Raw genomic sequence first — 24201 nt, 5'->3', positions numbered from 1 at the left:
CTTTTTTGAACAGGCATAGGTCATGAGTCATGACCCATTTGACCTACAGCTATATCCAATTTTGTATTTTATATATATATATATATATACAAAATGTGAAAAGGTTTTAAGTAAAAAAAAAAAAAAAGTAGAAGAGAAAAAAAATTAAGCCTCTTAGAGCCAATTAATTTTGTATTTTTATGAAAATTCTTCTTCTGCCCCTAACTATACATAAAAACTCCTACAGCCAGAGATCCCAACCGACCCCAGGGCGGTACACAGTCACATAGGCCTACAGTAGCATACTGTATAAGTTAGACAGATAATGGCTGGGTTTCCCAAAGGGTACTCATGTACTTTTTATTTGCATTGTAATCCCCATAGGGGGATTTTAGATCTTTATATAAGCACTGTATGGAAAATCTGAATCAACTGACTGAGAGAAAACGCTATTGTTACTGCTACTGAATTAGTTACATTTTCGCTAGAAGCAGACTGTATCATATATGAGTGACTGACTGTTGCAAACAAAACAGAGACACCTCCCTGACAATAACGCCGAGACAGCTTGTTTATTTTTGGACCACAACGCTTATATGAAACGATTTTAAGATGACCCCATGTTATTCTCCATAGAGAAATTACTTCCGTGAACCAGGGGAATCGAGGGGATGAACGAGTGACATCAGGTGCTCTATTGTGTCCATTTAGGTTCACCTGTGCAAGGTCACAAAGCTGACAGGTCCCGATAAATTGAAGTGGGCCTATTTGAAGCTTCAAAGTGGCAGTTCATATCTCAAGTTGTTTTTGAGTGGTGAGCAGATGAATGATATACTGTGTTAGAAGTTGGTCACCAAAGGTTGACCTTTTACATTGGACAATACGTCAATGTTTGAATTGAAACCTGATTTATAGCAGATCTACAAGCTCACAGATACTGCATCTTGTGAACTTATAGATCTGCTGCTACTGTGACAGTTTCTACAATGGAGCATATATTTGGCATTATTTCATAGTTTCAGAAAATTATTACAAGCATGTTGTCTGTTGTGCAAATAAAAAGAAATCACACCTGTGTGAAGTGAGTGGTGCAACCCCGTGTGGTAACAGAGTTACCGTGTGGTGGTCCCACTGTACTTTACTGTACTGTACTGTACTGTACTGTACTGGCACACCCGAAATCACCATATATACAGTTAATATGTGCGTGTGTGTTAGGTTGCGCACAGGTGGTGAAAACAACCATGCTGTTTTCGTGCTCAGACGCAGCCACCCAGCCACCCACCCACACACATAGCTCCATAATGGAGTGGTTGCACCACTCAAAAATAATGTCAATGAATAATCAGTAACAGTCTTGTATTGGGTGCAAGTTGACAATCCAAGCATGTTTAAGGGTACTTCACCACACCACTCAGAAACCCACTAAAAGGCACACAAAAGTAATTCATCCATTATATTGTTTTGTGGTTGATCAATAATGACCATCAGCATCAATATGATAACAGCTAAGTTGAGGTACTTGATTCTTGTGAGACAGATTCTTGTGAGACAATGCATACCTAATTAGATTGTAACCTAAACAGCATATATTTTCAAAGCAAAATAAGACAGGGAACTTCAAGGGGAGGGCGTCAAATAAGTTAAGCCCTATTTTACGCATTGCGTGTCGACAACATGTTGTGAGCTTGTAGATCTGTTGTTTTTGAAGAATTAAACAGGGTTAAAAGAAAACTGATACTGTAACTGTATCAATATTGTATAAGCACAACAGTGCTGTTAGCAATTAATTGAGCATTTGTTGAGATTGATTTCTTGTATCACAGGGCAAATTGTGAAAGTGTTCTAACCAGAGGGCAGAGGACCTCGGGCAGAGGATCTCAGTGATGTGACACATTCAGAGAGGCATTCATATTTAATATCCCATCACTATCCAAATAGAATAGTCTCTCAGTCTCTGTCTCCCTCTGTTCTGTGTCTGAGTCTCAACTCTCAAGTATAACATTGCTCCAGCTGGTGTGTGCTCCTATTGGAGGAGGACCCTGATGTAAACAAGTCTTAGTGCTTTTTCTAGTAGCAGTTTTTGTATTGACTTTCGTTTGAAATGTACCCATTTTACAAACTGTGAATACAATTTTTAATCAATCAATCTAACTGACTGGATATTCCATTGGCATTAAGCAGGAACGATGCAGGCCAGGAACGATGCAAGTTGGCAATGCATGTCACACTTGGTTATGCAATACCCGTTGTACCTGTTGTCAGAGTACAAATTATACCGTCTGTCTGTCTGTGGCTGCGTCCCTTTTATGCAGATTTATCAGAAATATGGGGAAATCTATTGATCCGACGACTTCCCACTTGGTGCATCACAACCCTAACCTGACGCTGCCAGATCCAAAAAGCTTGCTACACAAATTTGTTTCACAGCTTATTTGGATCTGGGATCTCTGAGGGGGTTGAGCTAACACAGATCCGACCCGTACCGAACCAATCAGCGTGAGCTAAGGGCGGGATATGTGCGAAACCGGATGTGAAGCTATATAGACACGTCAATATGATTGGTTGTGTTTGCACGCCCACACGGTGATAGACAGACGCTCCCATCCAATCATCTACCATGTATCTTGAAAAAAAGGAACAGCCCCGTCATCGAATTTGCTTCCGCGATCCCAGATCCCAATAAGCTGTTAAACAAATTTGTGTAGCAAGCTTTTTGGATCTGGCAGCGTCAGGTTATCACAACCCTTGTTTCCTAGCCAAAATGAACGTTGTGTTATAAGTCTGTCAGTCCCATTCATGCGCATGACCATATAGCGGTAGGCGGTCCTGGACTATACTGTATATGCCTATATGGGCATATTGGTTGAATTGGTGGTACTGGACAACCGGCTGTCCGACTGACTCTGTGCCGGGCAAGGCACTCCCTTGGGTCGGTGGCGGAGATGTACGTGCTGAGCTAGAATGTAACTGGTTCGATTCTAGGTGGAGATCTACGTATGTTGCCAGTCCTTCCCCCTCTCTGCCCTCAATTTAGCAAATACTGCCTAAAAAGATAATTTTATACATTTAAGAATGCTTAGTTAGGAAGTTGTTAAGGGATGCAGCCAGGCATGGACATGCTTATAATTCACATCTCAACCCCTCATTCATTCCAAAGGAGTAGAGATCATTAGATCATTTCCTATAGCTGGCAGGTAGTATGACAGATCTTTTAGCCTCATTCTTTATTTAATTTAATCATCCCTGGCCAATGAACCAATCCACACCACCTCCCTTCTCTTCCAGTTTAAGCAAATGTACTGTACTATAAATTCAAGTGTAGGTTTGTTGGTCAGGCCAAAATAGAAAAGTAGAGTCTGCACACTGACTGGATCATATTCCCATAGTCAAGTTATTGAATTACGACCAAGGGGACATTTCAATCATATTGGCTCCTTCTCAGACAAAGGAAACTATACAAAGACACCACTGGCCGAGGACACCTGACAGATCACCCAAACCTAGTTGGCTCCCAATGAATTCATTCATTCAATCACAATGCAAACAACCTGATAATGAAATGAACTTAATAAGTAACCTATAACATCATATTGAAACATACTGTGTAAACTGTAATGCATAGTGAAATACATACTAATATCCCAAGAAGACACCATACCACACCATGTTATATACAAGAACTGATCAGAACATCTTGTAACTAGAAGGGGCGTAATTAAAATTTGTGCCAGCTAGCCTTTATGGACAAAAGTGAAAATGCTTTGGAAGGTTTGCTTCATAGAGGCCCCTCAACATGCATGACTGCGTTGTTTAGAAGCCTCGGTCTCAGCTGTATTGGGCAATAACGTGTTACTAAGTAATACATTACTGTAAAAGTACTACTTTCCCCAGTAATGAGTAGTGTAATTTAGTGTGTGTGTGTGTGTGTGTGTGTGTGTGTGTGTGTCGGGGGATGTATGTCGTAGAGAGCTCTAGGAATCAGAGCAGCAGTCGTACCCAAACAGAGAGCTCTATAGGGACTCAGAGCAGCAGTCGTACCAGCAGTGGTGAGCGCACTTCATGGCACGCTCTGCTTGCGCAAAAGTAGGCCATACACGTGCAAGGCGCAAGTTAGCATAGCGAGAGAGAGTGCATTTCTAGTTAATATAGCATCACAATGATTATAGCCTCGGAGACCGCAGGTGTTTTGTTTTCAAAAGAAGAAAAAAACTAAGCCTGGGTGAGATCCCCTGGAAATGTGGCATAGCGCTAAACTCCTCTCTCTGTCTCCTCCTTAGAGTATACAATTTACAATTTACAATTTAGGCATTTAGCAGACGCTCTTAATCCAGAGCGACTTACATTAAGCAAGAACAAAAGCATGGGAATACATCACATAAAAACATTCATCATGAAACATGCGTAAGCTAAGAAAGTAACAGTGGAATATCTATATAATGAAATTTATACGTATAAACTTTACATATATACTACTATGCTATACATATGTACTATGGCGTGCTATGACTATATACAATGCAATTCTAGTGCTGTCTACATAACATGCTATAAGTCTGTTTCAAATGCTATCTAAGTCTACAGAAGTGCTATCTAGGGTAGAGTAAGTGCTATGGGCCATGATGGAGTCTGAAAAGGTGGGTTTTCAGACTACGGCGGAAGATTGGGAGTGATGCTGCAGTTCTGACTGCCATGGGAAGTGCATTCCACAGTTTTGGAGCCAGAAGGGAGAAGAGTTTGGGACGTGTGGAGCGTTGTCCCGGCGTTTTTAGTGAGGGTACTTCCAGCTTCCCTGCGTTAGCTGATCTGAGTGCGCGGGAGGGTTTGTAGGGTTCAATCATACTTGCAAGATATGGGGGAGCCATACCTTTGGTTGCTTTGAATGCCAGCATCAGAGTTTTGTATTCTGTGCGGGCAGCGACCGGGAGCCAGTGGAGGGAGCGGAGCAGGGGGGAGACATGTGAGAATTTTGGCTGGTTGAAGACCAAGCGAGCTGCGGCATTTTGGATCAGCTGGAGAGGCTTAAGTGCACATGCTGGTAGGCCAGTAAGGAGGGAGTTACAATAGTCAAGTTTTGACAAGACTGTTGTCTGGATTAGGAGCTGGGCTGATTCCTGGGTGAGGAACGGTCTAATTCGTCGTATGTTATAGAGTGTGAACCTACAGGATCGAGTGACAGCTGTGATGTGAGCTTTGAACGAGAGCTGACTGTCCAGGACAACACCAAGATTCCTGGCTGTTGGGACAGACGTTACCAGGGCGTTGTCTACGGAAATAGTTAACTCCCGCATAGGGCAGGACTTAGCTGGGAAGAAGAGAAGCTCAGTCTTGTCTGGGTTCAGCTTGAGGTGGTTGGAGGACATCCACTGTGAGATGTCAGCCAGGCATGCCGTGATGCGCTCTTCCACCTGAGTGGCAGAAGGGGGGAAGGATAGAAACAGTTGTGTGTCATCGGCGTAGCAGTGATAGGATATATTGTGGGCAGAGATGATAGTGCCAAGGGATTTAGTGTACAGTGAGAAAAGGAGGGGACCAAGTACAGATCCCTGTGGGACCCCAGTTTGGAGGGTTCGGGGGGATGATAACAGACCTTTCCAGGAAACCTGGTAGGTCCGTTCGGTGAGGTAGGAGGAGAACCACTTTAGTGCCGTTCCACCGATGCCTAGATCCGCTAGGGTGTCTAGGAGCAGCTGGTGGTTCACTGTGTCAAATGCTGCCGATAGGTCTAGGAGAATCAGTACTGCAGAGTGGGAAGCAGCTTGGGCAGCATGTAGTGCTTCTGTGACTGCCAGCAGGGCAGTTTCTGTGGAGTGGGCCTTCTTGAATCCGGACTGGTTGGGATCCAGCAGGTTGTTCTGTGAGAGATGGAGAGAGAGCTGGTTGGAGACAACACGTTCAATGGTTTTAGAAATAAATGAGAGGAGTGATACCGGTCTGTAGTTCTTGACATCTGAGGGGTCAAGAGTTGGTTTCTTGAGGAGTGGTGTTACTCTGGCTGACTTGAGGGCAGATGGGACGCAGCCTGAGGTTACTGAGGTGTTGATGATGGAGGTGATGAAGGGGAGCAGATCAGGTGCGATGGTCTGGAAGATTGGAGATGGGACAGGGTCAAGAGGACAAGTGGTAGGTCTAGAGGATGTTACTAGTTGTAAGACCTCGTCTGGGGAAAGAGGAGAGAAGGAGGACATGCATGGTATGTTGGGGTTAGTGTTGGTTGAGTCAGATGCCACTTTATGTGGGAGGGGAGGAAAGGAGCTGCTGATATCATCAACCTTCTTCTCGAAGTAGTTGACAAAAACATCAGCAGTGAGGGATGATGGTTGAGTGGGGGGAGGGGGTTTAAGGAGGGAGGAGAAAGTGGAGAAGAGCTTCCTTGGGTTAGAAGTACAGGATTGGATTTTGGTGTGGTAGAAAGAGGTTTTAGCAGTGGTTAGTGAGAGGGCGAAGGCAGAGAGGAGTGAGTGAAAGTGGGAAAGGTCATCTGGTAGCATTGTCTTGTGCCACTTTCTTTCGGCTGCCCTTAGAGGTGTTCTTTCAGATCTGAGAGTTTCAGATAGCCAGGGAGCCGGTGGACATGAGCGAGCTGGCCTGGATGAGAGCGGGCAGTGTTGGTCGAATGCAGATGAGATAGAGGAGAGGAAGGATGAGGTTGCAGTGTCAGGTGAGAGGGAGAGGAAGGACTCCAGGGAGGGTAGAGAGGAGAGAATGGAGGATGAGAGGGAGGAGGGGTTTAGGGACTTGAGATTGCGTCGGGAGGTGACGTTCGGAGGGTTAATAGGTTTAGGCGGGAGGGTGGAGAGAGAGAGGGAGAAGGTTATGAAGTGGTGGTCAGACCTAATTAAGGGGGTAACAGAGAGTGTGGAGGGAGAGCAGGCTCTGGAGAACACAAGGTCCAAAACATTACCAGCCTTGTGAGTGGGAGGGGAGGGAGATAGGGAGAGGTCAAATGAGGCCAGAAGGGATGTAACGGGAAGATACTTCTCTGCGGTAGGAAGGTTGAAGTCACCCAGTAGAATCAGAGGGGTGCCATCTTCCGGAAACGAGCTCATCAGAGAGTCTAGTTCTTCCAGGAAGTTCCCGAGAGTTCCAGGAGGGCGGTAGAGCACAATGAGGATGAGGGGGACTGGCTGTGATATTGAGATAGCATGAAATTCACATGTGGACAGAGAAAGGTGAGAGAGATTTAAGACACGGAGATTCCATTTGGGGGATGTTAGTAGCCCTGTACCACCCCCTGTACCTGTTTGGCGAGGGGTGTGGGTGAACTTGTGTGAAGTAGAGAGGGCGGCGGGAGTTGCAGTGTTATCTGGGGTGATCCAGGTTTCAGTCAGAGCAAGGAAATGCAGAGACTTGAGGGAGGCGTGGCCTGAAATGAATTCAGGCATGTTCTTTTTGGTAGCTGCGTGGCAGTTCCATAGGCCTCCCTCCACCACAATGTGGTGACTGGGTGAACGAGCTGGATAGATGAGATTTGAGGGATCTCTGTGACTGGAGAGGTAGTGTCTAGGGCGACATGAGGAGGACAGTATAGGGACGGTGGGAAAGCACATTCTAAACAGATATAAGAGATAATAATAATAAAGTAATAATAATAATAAAGTACAACTAATAATTATAACATAATAATATTAATAATAGGAAGTAGGAAGTAAGTTGATACAGAACCCCTAGGACGGCCTCCCTCGCTGTGTCTGGATGTCCGGGTCTTTGGATTGGACACTAGGCTATATTAGTCAGCCTGTGTGATGTTTTGGATTTGAAATTGGAACGATACAGCGAAGAAATTGGACCGATACAGAGAAGAAATTGGAAGGATACAGAGGAGAAATTGGACGATAAAAATTGAATGATACAGAAAAATCAGACAGAAGACAAAGACAAAAAATAAAGAAAGGAAATGGATAGAAAATGTTCGGAGTATGTGTCCTGCACTCACTGTGTAGCAAAGGTTAGCAGGCAGCAGATGCAGAGTGAGACCGCTAGTCAAAGTGTATGTGAAACCTGGCACTATATATATAGAGCTTGGAAGAGATTTTTAAAAAGATGGGCGGAGCTAAGAGTTCAAGTGAGCTGTTGATTGCTCAGTTGACAGCAGTTAGTCCTATCTCTTTGTTGAAGTTTCAAAGATACAATCTGATTAGTGTGGCAACTAAAACACAAAGTATATATGAATAGAGACGGCACCGGAGTTGTCCTCCCATCCACTTGCATTAAATTGCTCTAAAGCGCATGAGGCGATTTCACTCCTCCTTCCGGGTAGGAACAGAGTGCATTCTGGGATGGATTTGCCCCAAACACATGGACGCGCTGCCGTTGACTATCATTGCACGCGTTCACGTGTGTTCACGTATGAAACAGCGTTCACGTGTCATCGTGGACGTGCACAATGATAGTCAACGGACCAGCATGTTCATGTGTTTGGGCCCACGCTGCAATACTAAATTCGGCCACTATGTCCATTTCTCCTCAGGGTTTCCTCCGTGTGCCGTCTCTATTCATATATACTCTAAGGTCTCCTCCGTCTCTCGCTCTCTCTGCCTTGATTACTCATCCCCTGCACCTGTGTCTAATCCGTCCCCTCGGATAAAATACATGGTCAACTGAGCTGAGCTTACAGTTTTATTAGAGTTAACACAGAATTGACACTGTTGATTCTTTCCCATGTTAGGATCTAAAAAGGGTGCTTTCCAGCTTCTCGGTCAGCGTCTAATCATGGCTCCTTGTGTTACTGGTCCCCTCAGCTTGTTCTCATGTCAGAGGCTAGCTGTCCACTCTGAGTGTGCAGGATGACAACATGGCCCAGCTGCTTGCACCGCCAGGACCCGAGAGCATCCACCCCTTTAGTCGCGAATCCCTCAAGGCCATTGAGAAGCGGATCGCAGAGGAGAATGCCAGGAAGCCCAAGGGAGAGAAGAGAAAGCACAGTGACGAGACTGGGCCAAAGCCCAGCAGTGACTTGGAGGCGGGGAAAACGCTGCCCTTCATATACGGGGACATTCCCGAAGGAATGGTGTCAACACCTTTGGAGGACCTGGACCCCTTCTACAGTAATCAGAAAGTAGGTGTGCTTGTTATGAAAGGATCTGGCAACCAGATACAAATCTCAAAGATATATTGTGATCTAGTCTCAGTACCACACCATTAAATTGGTATTATATGATAGCAAAGGCTGTCCTTTGGCTGCACCTTGTTCATAGTCTGAACAAGTCTATGATGTCCATGTATATTGTATAGCATGCATTATAAACATATAGTGCATTATAATCTGCATATAATCGGCATATAACAATGTATAGTTATAGGTATAAACACTAATAATACTCACAATGCACAATACAATCACAATATAAGTGTTATAATGACTGTAATAAGGTCAAGTACCAATGCATTATAATCAGATTATTATAAGGTCAAGTATCATATTCATTCACAGGTCTTTTGGCCAGGATCAGTGCATTATAATTATTATCATAGTTGAATTAAGTTAACATGAAATCTATGCAAGAATATTTCTTCTCACACTTCCAGGATTCAGGAATGCCTGGAACTTTACTTAAAGCAATGACCACTTATAATGACTTATAATCACACTATACCACATTACAATTATAATGAATTATACAATTATTATCATGTATTATGAGAATTATAATATACTATGATCCTTGCAGAACATCCACATTAAAAAAGGATTCCCATGGGAACAGTGTGGCTCCAATGTGGGTCGCAGACTTCACGTGGCTAGCATCTCATCATTTATTTATCTATCTATGACATATCTATGACATATATGAGTCATGACTTGATGTCAACACTTTTCATAGAAAGTGTTTAATTTATTGTTTAGTATTTGATATAGCTCTGTGGAGTTTTGTGTTGCATTGTTTAATTGTCCTCGAAGTGGTGGGAGGTTCCCTCCCCCGAGTGTGACTGAAATAGCAAAATAGCCACCATATCAACATGGTCCATGAAGATTGTGTTTTTCTGGCCCTGCAGTAATTCAGGTGTTGTCTTGGTGATGTTGTTATCCAGCTAAAGCCTTTGTACCTCACTAACAGAGAGACAAGCCCAGTGACAGTGATTTACAGGTGCTTTGTCATGAAACCATAAGCTATGACCTGTGATTTACGTATTATGCTGAAAGTTGTGCTATGCATCTTATGGTTTAACATGTGGATTGAATATGCCCTTTTAAAAGAGGAATGTTGTTCACCCTCCATATTTCTGTATAGTAATGATGAATCTCTCCCTCTCTCTTAATTATCTCTCTCTCTCTCTCTCTCTTTCATCTAGACTTTTATAGTATTGAACAAAGGAAAGGTCATCTTTCGCTTCAATGCCACTCCAGGCTTCTATGTTCTAAGTCCCTTCAACCCTCTTAGAAGAATAGCAATGAAGATTTTGGTACACTCATATCCTTTCATTAAAGCATAAATCAGATAAGCATTGTTATTTAGAGTGGTTCTCAACGTTTCACTATCATTATTTCACCAAGGAAGTCCACCCACTAAGCGATTTTATTAATATATAGGACTATTCAGAACAGTATTATACAGTATTATACAAATCTATGCTCAATCTAATCTATCAACAGATAGCCAATACTTTTCAACAGGTATGGAGCAGAAAGCCATTGAAAAGCAGTGGCAGAATCCTCTGCATAGCTGCAAACTCTGGTGTGACCGTACCCTTATGGTGGTCTCTGGCACAAAATCTTTTCCTTACAGGATCCATGCCCAAATACATACTGTACAATATCATTTTGGGGGTCGTGATTTACAAAATCTGTTCATCTGGTATCCTATTATCTGTATGTTGAGTGAGTAGTTTGTTACTTTGTTTACAAAGGCACCTCAACACATGTGATCAATGGATGTGTTTTATGATTGAGTGAGTGGTGTGTCATCGGTCAATGCTGATCCTTGACAACAGCTTTCACAGCATTCAGCATATTAATCATGTGCACCATCCTTACCAACTGTGCGATTATGACCTACAATCAACAGCCAGACTGGGCAAAGAATGTAGAGTAAGTTGTCCTTGAAATAAAGCATGCATATAATTTGCAGAGCCAGTAAATTCCGCCATGCAAATTAACATATTTTGTTTCTGACAGGTACACGTTTACTGCCATCTATACTTTAGAAGCACTTGTCAAAATGTTTTCTCGAGGATTCTGTGTTGGAAAATTCACTTTTCTGAGAGACCCATGGAACTGGCTGGATTTCTGTGTCATTGTAATGGCGTAAGTATTTAAGAACTATGTTATACGTCATTGTACAATGGTGTCAAGAATCGCTGATCTACAAGTCCATAACATTCCGCAATGCAATGCCTTGTGAGCTTGTAGATCATATATTTTCACTATGTTTGAAAAAGATAATCATAATCATTTACATCTAATAATCATAATTTCATTGTACCGTAAATGCATTGTATATTCTTTCACCTTAGTTGCGTTGACCTCGTTATGAATACAGCTGTATCAGTTTAGATACATCCCCATAGTAACAAGGTCATTATAGCAACAAGGTCATTAACACAAATCCTTATTATTATAATATTGTCTTCTATGTGAATGTGTCTCTTATGTGTTTCCTATGAATACAAATCCTGTTCCCCTACAGGTTTGTAACTGAGTTTGTAAACCTAGGCAGTGTTTCAGCTCTTCGCACTTTCAGAGTGCTGAGAGCTTTGAAAACTATTTCAGTTATCCCAGGTAAGCTTACCTAGCACTTAGCAGCTATCTGCGTGTGGGATGATCCTTCCTGCGGCCACCCCCACCCCACTCTTCTTGCCACCCTCTGCACTTCTATATTGTTTTGTCATGGCGTCTGTATGTGTGATCCCTCCCTCCCAACCCCACCCTTGCCCCCTTATTACAGATATGTCACAGAGTTTGTGGACCTGGGCAATGTCTCAGCCCTCAGAACATTCAGGGTTCTCCGAGCTCTTAAAACTATCTCAGTCGTCCCAGGTGAGAGCCAGGTTAAATGGGCAGGGCTACAGTCTGTCCATCATCACATTCCATATAAGTCTCTACTCTTCTTTAACAGGCTCTGATTGATGTCATTGCTTGCTTGTCATGTCTCAATGTGAAACAGTCAAATCCAGAATGTTAATTTAACTATGAAAGTGAAATTAACACTCCAGATTTGCTGTGTAGCCATTAAAAGCAGGAATATAAAACAGCAAGAATCTTTGCGGTTTCATGCTTTTAGACATACTACTTTTCTTTTCTTGTGTGTGTGTGTGTGTGTGTGTGTGTGTGTGTGCGCGCGCGCGCGTGCGTGCGTGCGTGCATGTTTTTCCCCCATTAGAATACCCATTCTGGTGTATTGTATAGATTTAGATTTATTTTGACTGTGTAATCTATGGCATGTTGAATGGCCGGCGTTCACTTTTCCTTGCTTTTATTCCTGGCTTGGATGGATGTTTCCATGTGGCCCCTGCTTCCAACGATACAGTTCATGCCAAAGCTAAACTGTTGCATGTATACCTTGCATGCGCATACATACTAATTACAAACCATACCATAACACAAATTCAGTTGATATGATGCATGTATTTATGTATCTTGAATGTAATGATGTTCAACATGTGTTATATAGGAAGCACCACACATTTGTAGTAAGAATAGTGATAACAACGTTTTACTTAATGGAGTTCAAAGTATGGATATATGATGCATGTATTTATGTATCTTGAATTGAATGATTGTTCAACATGTGATATATTATAGGAAGCACCACAAATGTGTAGTAAGAATAGTGATAACAAAGTTTTACTTCATGGAGTTCAAAGTGTGCATACTCTTCTGATCGTAACAAATGGTACCGTCTTTGGCAGGCCTGAAGACCATTGTTGGTGCCCTGATCCAGTCAGTGAAGAGGCTATCTGATGTGATGATCCTCACCGTCTTCTGCCTAAGTGTCTTTGCCCTCATAGGGTTGCAATTGTTTATGGGCCATTTAAGACATAAGTGTGTGAAGAACTTTACTGAGTCTATGAATGACCGCTTCAATGGCACGTTTGAGGAATGGGCATACACAAATGGGACCTTTGACCAACCAATGCTGGACAATTTATGGACAGAGCACATCAATAATAACAGTAAGTCCAAGGATGTGTGGGTAGCACTCACCAACGCTGCTACTATATACAATACATGCTCTGATGAAGGCTTTGTCGTTGTCTCCTGTTTATATTGGATTCCTTGGATTTTGTGCCTTCTTTAAGTAAAAAAAGACTCTTGCAACCTTATTTTACCTTCAGCTATCCATGTGTTTTTTCCCTCTACCTCTGTCCTCAGCGAATTACTACAGCCTCAAGGAGGGACGGGACCCGTTGCTTTGTGGAAATGGCACCGCAGCTGGGTATGATTTACCCCCAAATGTCAGAATATCCCCAAATCAGATTTGACAATAATAACGGATTTTGTACCTGTCAGTGTTCAACTTAATTAAAAGATAGTGGCTGTGTGTTTTTCTTTCTTTTGTCACATGATCCCTGCATCTACTGGAACATAGTTTCATAAAAGTACAAAACAATACTTTCATTTTTGCACCGCATCAAAGTGGACATACTGTAGTACATCCTTGTTGTCAGAATAATATCACTTAAATGATCACAGAAATTAGATTTCCATTGACATTATTCACACGGCAGCTATTTTGCTCTTATGTAGAGTATGACATAATAGCAAAATGGCCATTTGATTATGGACAATAGTGTGAAGTTCAAGTGACAGGGGCTGCAGATGCATAGATGGAACCAAAATGTGACAAAACACTGGTGGCACCCGTTAACAGGCTTTTTAACCATTGCAGGCAATGCCCGGAGGGTTTCTTCTGTGTCAAAGCGGGAAGGAACCCAGACTACGGTTACACCAGCTTTGATTCCTTTGGGTGGGCCTTCCTCTCTCTCTTCAGGCTAATGACCCAGGATTACTGGGAACATCTTTACCAGCAGGTATGCAAGGGAAGCAGACACGCATTCTGTGACAGAGGGAACTACATATTAAGATTAGAATGCAATCTCAGTGAAATTATGTCCCGGTATCATTAAAGTACAGTTTGTAGGTTGTGCCAGCTGACTGGAACCAAGTATGTATTCGTCAGGTAGCACCAGCCACCATTTATATACATGTATCAGATGATATAAGAAAAGGTTTGTTTCGCTAGCAGGTGATGTAACTTCATCACTCCTCAGTCAGGATAGGGCTAGCACCACTGTTGTGGTCCAGCAATAAAATGATCAACAGGCATAGTTTGAAAATAAAAATAAAAAAGCGTTTTAGCCATGAAAGAAAATATTGTCTGTGTCCTGTTCAAACTAATTTGTTAACAATGTGCAGGTGTGTTTTGAGACAAAGATGAGTCCTGTTGTGCCATCGGCAAACAAGATGAATAGCCGTTAAAGAGATGAATGAATCACTTGAATAGGCTTGGCTTAAAATTCTACTCCCAGCAAGTACAACAAACATTATCGAACAAAGGTCTCGTGAGAGGTTTTCTATTGCACAAGGGACAATCAAGCTCAGCTGTCCTTGAGGTGAATTTATCTCTGTGCAAGAAAAAACATGCAAAAACACAGCTAAAAAGTTGCACCTGCCAAAAGGTCACAGTGTAGGATAAAGTACTGGAGCCAGCCAAACAGTGATTTTTCAGTGATTGACAGTAATTATTTCTATAACCTGCTCAATTAGACATTTGCCGAATGAATAAAAAAAGTTATACAAATAACATATTCGCAACTGTGTCTTCCCTGCAGACGCTGCGAGCGTCTGGAAAGCCCTACATGATCTTCTTTGTGCTGGTAATATTCCTGGGTTCCTTCTACCTGGTCAATCTGATATTGGCAGTGGTGGCCATGGCCTATGATGAGCAGAATCAAGCCACCATTGAGGAAGATCAGCAGAAAGACTTGGAGTTCCAGGCCATGTTGGAGCAACTGAGGAAGCAGCAAGAGGATGCTCAGGTACAGTATTAGGCCACGGAGCCCCATAACTCTGACAGTTACAGACTGGTAAGGGGGGTGCAGGCTTTAGTTCCGACATACTATTGATCCGAAACCTCAATCCTAACCTAACCCTAACCGCAAGCACGGGAGCAGCGCATGTCGGACCATCGCTTTTTCGCATCGCATGTCCCCCCGCTTCGGATCTTTGGTGTGTCGGAAAAGCGTGCGCACCCCGGTAAGGGTCCATTTGGTTCTCAAACATTTATATTTATATTGCCCTAATTTGCTATGCATATTAGGCCACAGACCCCCAGACCTCTCAGAGTGACAGACTGGTTTGAGATAATTTAGCTGGGGACCCTCTGAATCCCCCTCACTGACCCCTAGGGTCCTTGGACCACTCTTTGAGAACCACTGCACTACACTACCGTCAAGAGGATTCCAAATACTGGCAGGTTCAAAAGATTATTGACCACAGTCTCTACCTCTTTGGATGTGCACCATTTACAGATGTCTTAATTTATTGTTCATCCAGGGTGCCCACCTTTACACTGAAAACTGTGTTTTTGTCACTTCTCCACACTAATTATCCATAATGTATAAATTATGGATATGGGGTCAGGACAGCTAGGCCTTTTCGGGGAGGGGTCAGATAAAAATATGGACTTAGGTGACCATCACACCAGAAAGCTTTACTGCGATTAACATTGTGTGTGTGTGTGTGTGTGTGTGTGTGTGTGTGTGTGTGTGTGTGTGTGTGTGTGTGTGTGTGTGTGTGTGTTTCTCTTTCTCTGCCAGGCAGTGGCAGCTTCAGCTGCTGAAAATGGGGAGGTCATTGATGGAGACGGTGTGACAGGAAGTTCCTCCGATGCCTCCAAGCTCAGCTCCAAGAGCGCCAAAGAGAGACGCAACCGACGCAAGAAAAGGAAGGAAGTGGAGGGAAAACTGGGCGATGAAAAGTTTCCTAAATCCGAATCGACTGACAGTATAAAGAAGACTCGATTTCGATTCTCCATGGATGCGAACCTGCTCTCATATGACATGAAATGCTCCTCTGCACATCAGGTTTAGTATCTGTTTGATAAAAGACCCGTTTTTGTTCAGTATTCAGAATTGTCCAGTGTTTTATGTTATGTCAATCCATACATTTCAGTTAACTATTCATCCAACTTTGTGTAATGTGCTGGCTGGCCAGAAATGAGGCCTAACTGTAGTCCTGGCATACCCATTTCCTGTTCCGGTCCATTGTCCCATAGCTTCGTTTGATTGGCTCGTCTCGAGATTTGAACAGGACACACAACTGACACCTTTTTGTGTGTTTCAAATCTGCAGCTAAGCCAATCAAATGAAGCTATGGGAAAATTTACCTGAACAGTAGACCTTATGGAAACCATGACTACAGTTAGAATATTTCATTGTTTGCCATGCTACCTTAAGTACACTGTCAAACTCAATAAACACTGTTGTAATTAAATTAAGGAATAACTAGCTGGCTGGCCAAAAATATTCTGATGATTGCATGTTGCTGCGCACTAAACATTTAGTTCAATATTTCAGCAGCGTACATTGTTTCGCCCTATCATTTGCTCTACCACCAGAAAGAACATTGCGATGTCAGATTGGTTAACGCAAATCTATCATCTTGATGTATCGGCCACTAACATGATGAGATGACTTATGCTGCCAAAGGAACAATGTTTGTCATCTCCATCATCATCATCTGCATCAACATCACCAAGATGGCTGTTTTCATTTCGCCCAGATTGTTCATCTCTTTTCATTGCTTTGTATCATCACCATCATCACCTTCATCTTCATATACTCTCATCTTAATTATGAACTTCATCATCATTATCAACATTATCAATATCCTTTTTTGTAGAATCATCACCAATCGTCTTGTGCTGTACTGTACTGCATTTTCCTTGAGTTATTTCTTTGACACGTCTCTTCATGGAATGCAAATGTTTGCATACAAAGGTCATCATAATCTATAAAGGGCTGTATCTGTCCTCATCGCCATCACCCCCCCCCCCTTTTTTTTTGTTGCTTCGCTCACAACATACTGTATATCAGTGAAAGCCGGTGAAGAATGTCTCTCTCTCTCAGTCCTTCTTGAGTATCCATGGACCACTACTCTCGCCCCGACGGAGCAGTCACGCCAACCTTTTCAGTTTCCGCGGCCGTGCACTCGACATGGGCTCTGAGAACAACTTTGCAGACGACGAGAACAGCACCATCGGGGACAACAACAGTCGGAGGGGCTCCCTGCTGCTGCCGCGGAGACGCGACCGCCGCAGCAGCAGCAGCGTGAGCCAAAAGAGCTACTTGTCCCATGTCCTGCATCCACCCAACGGGATGAGGCACAGTTCCGTGGACTACAATGGGGTCGTGTCCCTGGTGGGCGGGGCATCACTCCCTACGTCCCCCGTGGGACTTATCCTGCCTGAGGTGACCGTAGACACAGCATCTAGTGATGACAGTGTAAGGAAGTGGCATTTTTGGCCTTTGTCATCAATGTGCATACAGTGTGATTTTTTTTTATCGCCTCCTCCCCCTTCACTATTTTGATATATTTTATACGTTTTGCAAATGTACCCATTTAGTGAGTGGCATAATTTCTTTAAAATGTTACTGTTGAACAGATCTGGTATTCTTTTGAGGGTATACGCACACTCTAAGGCCTTCATTTCTGTGCTGTTGTTTATTTTTGTCTCTTGCTTTTGTGTGGTGTCGCTCTGCTACTGAGTCTGACACAGATCAATGAAGCATTCCTTTATTTTTATTAATTCGTCCATGAAGGTGAATGTAATTGCAAAACTTGTAATGTGCTGGTTGTAACACATGCAATGTATCTAATCTCTAGGATGACACCGCCGACACAGAGGATGGGGAAGGCAAATGCAGAACTTGCTCAGAAACGATGGACTTCATGGACAGCCCACAGGCCAGACAAAGAGCGTATAGTGTAGCTAGTGTTATAACGGATACTATCGAGGGTGGGTAACATACCATCCTGATACCGACCACATGATGACTTTCATCATATTAAAAAACACAACTGATAATACATGAATACTTTCTTCTTTGTGCACCAGAACTTGAAGAGTCAAGGCAGAAATGTCCTCCTTGTTGGTTCAAGTTTGCCCACACATTTCTAATATGGGAATGTTGTCCAAGATGGATGAGGATAAAGAAGAAAGTTCAAGTGGTTGTGATGGACCCATTTGTTGACCTCGCCATCACCATATGTATTGTCCTAAACACGATGTTCATGGCCATGGAACATCAACCAATGGATCCCAATTTCTCCAGAATGCTCTCTGTGGGGAATTATGTGAGTGCAGCTGTTGTCTGTTCTTTTAAAATGTTCATTGCAAACACACATGAATTAGTCCCATTAAAATCTAGGAATTTTCTTTTTTATTTAGGTGTTTACTGCCATCTTCACTGCTGAAATGGTCTTCAAGCTCATTGCTTTGGACCCATACTACTATTTTCAACAGGGATGGAATGTTTTCGATGGTATAATCGTCGGCTTTAGCTTGATGGAGCTTTGTTTGTCCAACGTTCCTGGAATGTCCGTCTTGAGGTCATTCCGATTGGTAAGAGCAACCTTCATGCCAATGGCTGGGTTTCCTGAACGCATTTAGTGTAAGACTTGTAGTGCCGCACATGCTCAGATGCCCTCTAGGCCGCACACAGAAGCCTATGTGAACATAGACATTCCGTGCATAGATGTGCCACGCAATGGTAGGCCTCAGGCCTGAGGCCTGGTATGGTAGGCATCAGGCCTCAGGTCTACCACTCTGAAATGTAATTGAATAATATTTGGACTATATATATATATACTGTCCAGCAGTCCAAATATTATTAAATTACATTTCAAAATGGTAGACCTGCCACGCAATGGTAGACCTACCATTGCGTGGCACATCTATGCACAGAATGTCTATGTTCACAGGCTTCTGTGTGCGGCCTAGAGGGCATCTGAGCATGTGCGGCACTACAAGTCTTACACTAAATGCGTTCGGGAAACCCAGCCAATGCCAAATATGTTCAGGTAGAATAGTTTTGAGCTCATATATCAAAACTGATCTGTGTTTCCCCCCCCCCCCCCCCCCCCCCCCCCCCACACACACACAGCTGAGAGTATTCAAGCTGGCTAAATCATGGCCGACCCTCAACATGCTGATAAAGATCATTGGGAACTCAGTTGGGGCTTTGGGGAACCTGACTCTAGTGCTGGCCATCATCATGTTCATCTTCGCTGTGGTGGGCATGCAGTTGTTTGGCAAGAACTACTGGGACTGTAGGTGCAAGATCTCCGAAGACTGCAAGCTTCCCCGCTGGCACATGCACGACTTCTTCCACTCGTTCCTCATCGTGTTCCGGGTGTTGTGTGGCGAATGGATCGAGACCATGTGGGACTGTATGGAGGTGGCCGGACAGACCATGTGCCTCATCGTTTTCATGATGGTCATGGTCATCGGCAACCTGGTGGTACGTTGTTTCTAAGCATTGCTTTTGCATTCATGGTTGTATCTTTGTAACTTTTTTTCTTGCTTTTTTACCAATTACCACCTTATTTTATTAAATTATCTTTTTTCTTAAATAAACGATTAACTTGATGTCATTTTGTGACAGGTGCTGAACTTGTTCCTGGCCTTGCTGCTGAGCTCATTCAGTGCCGACAACCTCACAGCGAACGACGACGACACTGAAATGAACAACTTGCAGATTGCCATTGGACGAATCCACAACGGCGTCGCCTTCGTCAAGTCCCTGCTTCGCCGCTCCTGCCGCAGCGTCTGTTGCAGGAAGCGACGGCAGAACGAGTGCGAGGACAAGACCCTGGATGACCTCCAGCGACCTTTATCGCACAACCACACCACTGTGGATGTCATCAAGGACTTTTCCAAGAACGGCAATGGGGACGTTACAGGAGTGGACAAGAATGGAGACAAGTACATAGTCAAAACCATGAGTGACGATTCCATCATGTCCTTCATCCATAATCCCAGTGTTACGGTAACTGTCCCTATCGCTGACGTTGAGTCGGACTTTGAGAATCTTAACACGGACGACATCAGCAGCCTCTCCTCTGATATAGACGGAAGCAAAGTGGTGAGCATGCTTTAATTTCTTAACCTTAATCCCCCTATATTGTTCCTTGTACAACAAATATAGAAAAATAGCCAATCTACAAAATCTACAAGCTCACATGCGTTGTGAGCTTGTAGATTTGCCCAATCTTTTTCCTATTATGTACATGCCCAGAATAGGGACACAAGGGTTCATATAGAATTCCATGACCAATATAAAAGTATTGATCATGTCCATGCATGCTGTGCTTAAGAGTTAACTACACAACTAGAAATGAGGCCTATCAGAGCCAGATAAAGGGGAGTCAGTGTTGTCTGTGAGCGTATGCGGATGAGTGCGTGGCATGGGTCAGTACTAAGGTGCATACTTCCGTGCACATGTGTGTGTTAAGTGTGTGTTGTACACAGAGTGATTTCAGTACTGGCTGTGGTTCTAGGCGGATGCGTCTGTTGTTTTAGATAAGTCGGATGTTAAATGGCAGTGGTCATGTTGAAGCACTTAGCCCACTGTCCATGGCAACAAGAGGATGAGCATGTGACATGCCGTCTCCCCTGGAGACTCCATATACCAAGACCCTTTAACGAGGAGAGGCCACAGACACAGGAAAATACCAGTGTTCAGATTACATTATTTGCCATTTAAGTCTGAGTGCTTGAGAGCTGCATCCTCCTCTTAAGGGGGCTGTTTGCTTTGTTTCTGATTTATAATTTGTCGTATAGTGGTGTTGCAAACCGAAAATAGCCGATCTGCAAGCTTACAACACGTGGCATCGCTGTGCGTTTGATACACGACACTGTCGTACAATGGAGTATGAATAAAGCATGTCACTCATCATGGCTCTATCTGTTGGTAGTTGCTGACTGCCACATGTTTTCAGAACAGTTTCATTGAGTCTCTTTAAAGACTTTTGATTATAACCAAAGCGTTATTTGGCAACGCCTTGTATGAATTGTAATGCGTTTAACTCCTTTTGTTACTGCTGCTGCTTCACAGATGCTTTCCAGATTTTCAGTGAGAGGAAACTTGTGTAAGAACACTTTAATGTCCATAACACTAACTACTGACCACAGTCACATGGAAGCCATTTTGCATTCACGCCATACTCTGGAGTATGGGTGGTTAATAGGCGTATATCTAATGTGTGGCTGAGTATAGACATGGTAATGCCCCGCCTGCCTCTGATTAGCCTAACGACACTGCCCGTCTTGACTGCACCTGGATAGTCTGATCTCTGCTGCGAGGTGGTGGAAAATAATGCAAGTATACGGTATCGGTATGATACAAGAGAACTGCCTGTAACTTGTACGTTTTATTTTTGTAGAAGAGGCAAACTAATATTGTTTATGCCGTTTGCTTTGATTGAGTGATTGATTGAACATGTACGCCGTAAACACAAATTGTTTGTGATTATTGTGTCATTTATTTGTATGTGTAAACGTGAAACGTTATTGTACTGTAAAAAGGTCTCTTTTCCCTTCACCTTTATCCTTTTTAGTATAATATTAATTTACTATAATTAGATTAATACACGATAATCAACACTAACACTTCATTTAGAAGTACACACTCAAATCAAAGCATAGTACATCATACAAGTGTGTTAAATCAATTATTCAATCAAAGCAAACGGCATGCAATACAAGTTAGTTACAAGGCTGCCTTCTGTCTCACGTGCCAAGCTGTCTCTTGTATTATTTCCCACCACGGAGTAACCTCGCATCTCGGAGGACAGTCAAGACGGGCAGTGTCGGTAGGCCAATCAGAGGCAGGCGGGGCGTTTCCATGTCTATACTCAGCCGCACATTAGATATATGCGGTAAATAGGTTTCCCACTTGAGTATTATGTTAGAGCAAAATGGCAGCTGTATAAATGTGGTCAATGGTGATTGTCTATCCAACTTTCACCTTTTCATTGGATTGCTCAGCTTTCTTTGTGTGACCGTATACTTTAGCGTACTTATCTCCTCCTCCTCCTTAACTTATTTGGTTTTGCAGCTGTTGTGATGCTGTGAGCTAGTTTTATTGATTTTCATTTCATTTATATTCATTTTACCAAACCCCCGTTCAAATGAACAAGCAGCACCACTAACTTTATGACTAGGATTTATAATTGCTTTATTCTATTTGTTTAGTTTGTTTTGTTGAGGAGGGAGGAGATAGTGGCCAGTCATTGATCACAAGGAACAATGAGTTTTGCTTAGTGACGTCATAAATCATGTACCAACTCGTGGTATTTTCATTTGATCACTCATTTCCAAATCAAGTTAGTCCCAGTATATTTAAGAATTAGGATTCTTAAAATGTGTTTAATGTGCTGAATTCGGGTATAGTATATGACGTTTTACTAAACTAATACTAAACTAATAACTAAATAAGAAGAGCTGTAACTTAAATAATGTTTAATTTCGCTCAAATCAAATCAATGTGTACTGTAAAGAACAGAATGGATAGAAGGAAGCTTAAGTGTAGCTGAAGTCTTCAGGATTGCACGTTGTGTTTTAGTGCTTACACTATATCATAGTAGCATGCTTACATCATTCCCTGTTCTACATTAGCTGGTCCCTGGACAGCTCAGTATTGCTGCATTCTCCAGGAAGGCATTCAGGCTGCATTCATCTCAAACCTATTAGCTGACACACCCTAAGCAAAGTACATAACAGGAGGTTGAGGGAAAGACCATGTATTATAGCTGCTGTATAATACCGACAGTGTTTATGTTACCAAACCTTTCGTCAATCAAGATTCAAATGCGATCTGTATAATATTATTTTATCACTTACGGTCCTAGTGTACTCCTAGCCTGATATTATTTATAGTACAGGCTGTAGTATGCTGATGATCCTATAGTTCAATATATATAATTATTGTGTGACGAAAAACTGTCGAAAAACCACAACCGTTTATTTAAAGCCCTATAGGAAGTACTGTAACTTGATTGACTCACCTTCACTTTTATTCAATTAAAGTCCAAAGTTATTTTGTCTGAGAGTGTTGAATTTCACAGTTCTGTGATGCAGACTCCTTAATCGAAGGAGAGTCGAAGGAGAGTCATATGGGGTCCAGCCACCCCATATGACTCTGTGAATCCGTTTTGTAATGTATAATTACAGAAGGTGCTAATTCTTTGGTTAAAAAAAAGGTACCAGACATGAAAATACTGGAGCATATCCCATCACGCTTGATTGAACCATTTAGTGACTTCATATCCATGACACATCTACTGCAACTGAAATTAAAATTTAAACCAGTTTTCACTTGACGTTGAATGCTAAATGTCCATCAGCATGTATTGTTGCACGGAATGAGGTGACTCTTGTTGAAAAGATGTGGATTCAGCTTACAGTAGATATAAGCAAGTAGTCTTACATTACAGTGACCCATGGTAACAGATGTCCAGACTTATTTACATGAGTTCAGTGCAGTTATCAGCTGGTATTCAAGGTGGCATATTAAATGCACCAATGTTTTAATTGTCAGAGTTAAATAAACTGTGTGGCTCCAACAGCTGATGGATGGTGAGATGGATGGTGAGGAAGATGATGAAGATCAGAAGAGCTCCTCTGAAGGCAGCACAGTGGACATCAAGATGCCAGGGGAAGGAGGGGAATCCCCGGACCTTGAGCCGGAAGAGTCCATGGATCCTGACGCCTGTTTTACAGATGGTGAATAGCACAAATCGACCAAATTTCTATTCTTCCTGTCCAGTTTATACTCTTCCTTTTCCCCCTCTAGCTCTACACTGATTTTTACACAATTTTCTAGCTGACACTCTGCCGCAATGTGACAATTCGTGAGCTTGTTGGTCGGCTGTTTTCACCAAATGTTTGCTTATTGTGACTGTTAGGTAAATCTGGATAAAAACCTTTAAAAACCATATCCAGTCAACCAGTGGAAAAATGTATAATTGTTAAAAGTCAAATCTTGATATTACAGGAAAAATAGGGAACTGTCACTTTAAGACCCATGCAGTCAATGTGACTTAAGAAAACATTACATTACATTGCTTTTATGATCAAGATGGCGTCACAGTTGTTTTTCTGTTGTGATTGGACAAGGACAGAGTTCATGTCCCGTGATGACAGATGATCCGGATGTAGTGATGACCGATCCAGAGCTGGCCTAATCCTATTGGCCAGACGAGGGATGATGTGCTCT

General features: G+C 42.7%; 1 protein-coding gene across 1 annotated transcript in view; it reads left to right on the top strand.

The window, feature by feature from the left end:
- Window positions 1–24201, top strand: part of scn1laa (sodium channel, voltage-gated, type I-like, alpha) — a gene marked incomplete at its 3' end in the record, with an annotated part of 37396 nt that overhangs the window by 2929 nt on the left and 10266 nt on the right. Inside the window, 18 exon segments of the mRNA XM_080785967.1 lie at window positions 8721–9037; window positions 10273–10393; window positions 10921–11008; window positions 11096–11224; window positions 11607–11709; window positions 11713–11956; window positions 12829–13092; window positions 13292–13355; window positions 13809–13950; window positions 14752–14958; window positions 15739–16005; window positions 17050–17424; window positions 17807–17939; window positions 18039–18277; window positions 18372–18545; window positions 19087–19443; window positions 19588–20067; window positions 23552–23708. Of these exon segments, the coding sequence (XP_080642093.1) occupies window positions 8774–9037; window positions 10273–10393; window positions 10921–11008; window positions 11096–11224; window positions 11607–11709; window positions 11713–11956; window positions 12829–13092; window positions 13292–13355; window positions 13809–13950; window positions 14752–14958; window positions 15739–16005; window positions 17050–17424; window positions 17807–17939; window positions 18039–18277; window positions 18372–18545; window positions 19087–19443; window positions 19588–20067; window positions 23552–23708 (3808 nt within the window). The 5' untranslated portion in view covers window positions 8721–8773.

The sequence above is a fragment of the Protomyctophum bolini genome, assembly GCF_963924005.1.
Source record: "Protomyctophum bolini genome assembly, chromosome: 16".
NCBI classification, from domain to species: Eukaryota; Metazoa; Chordata; class Actinopteri; order Myctophiformes; family Myctophidae; genus Protomyctophum; species Protomyctophum bolini.
Note: the sequence above shows the minus strand (reverse complement) of the source record. Positions and strands in the feature narration are given on the sequence as shown.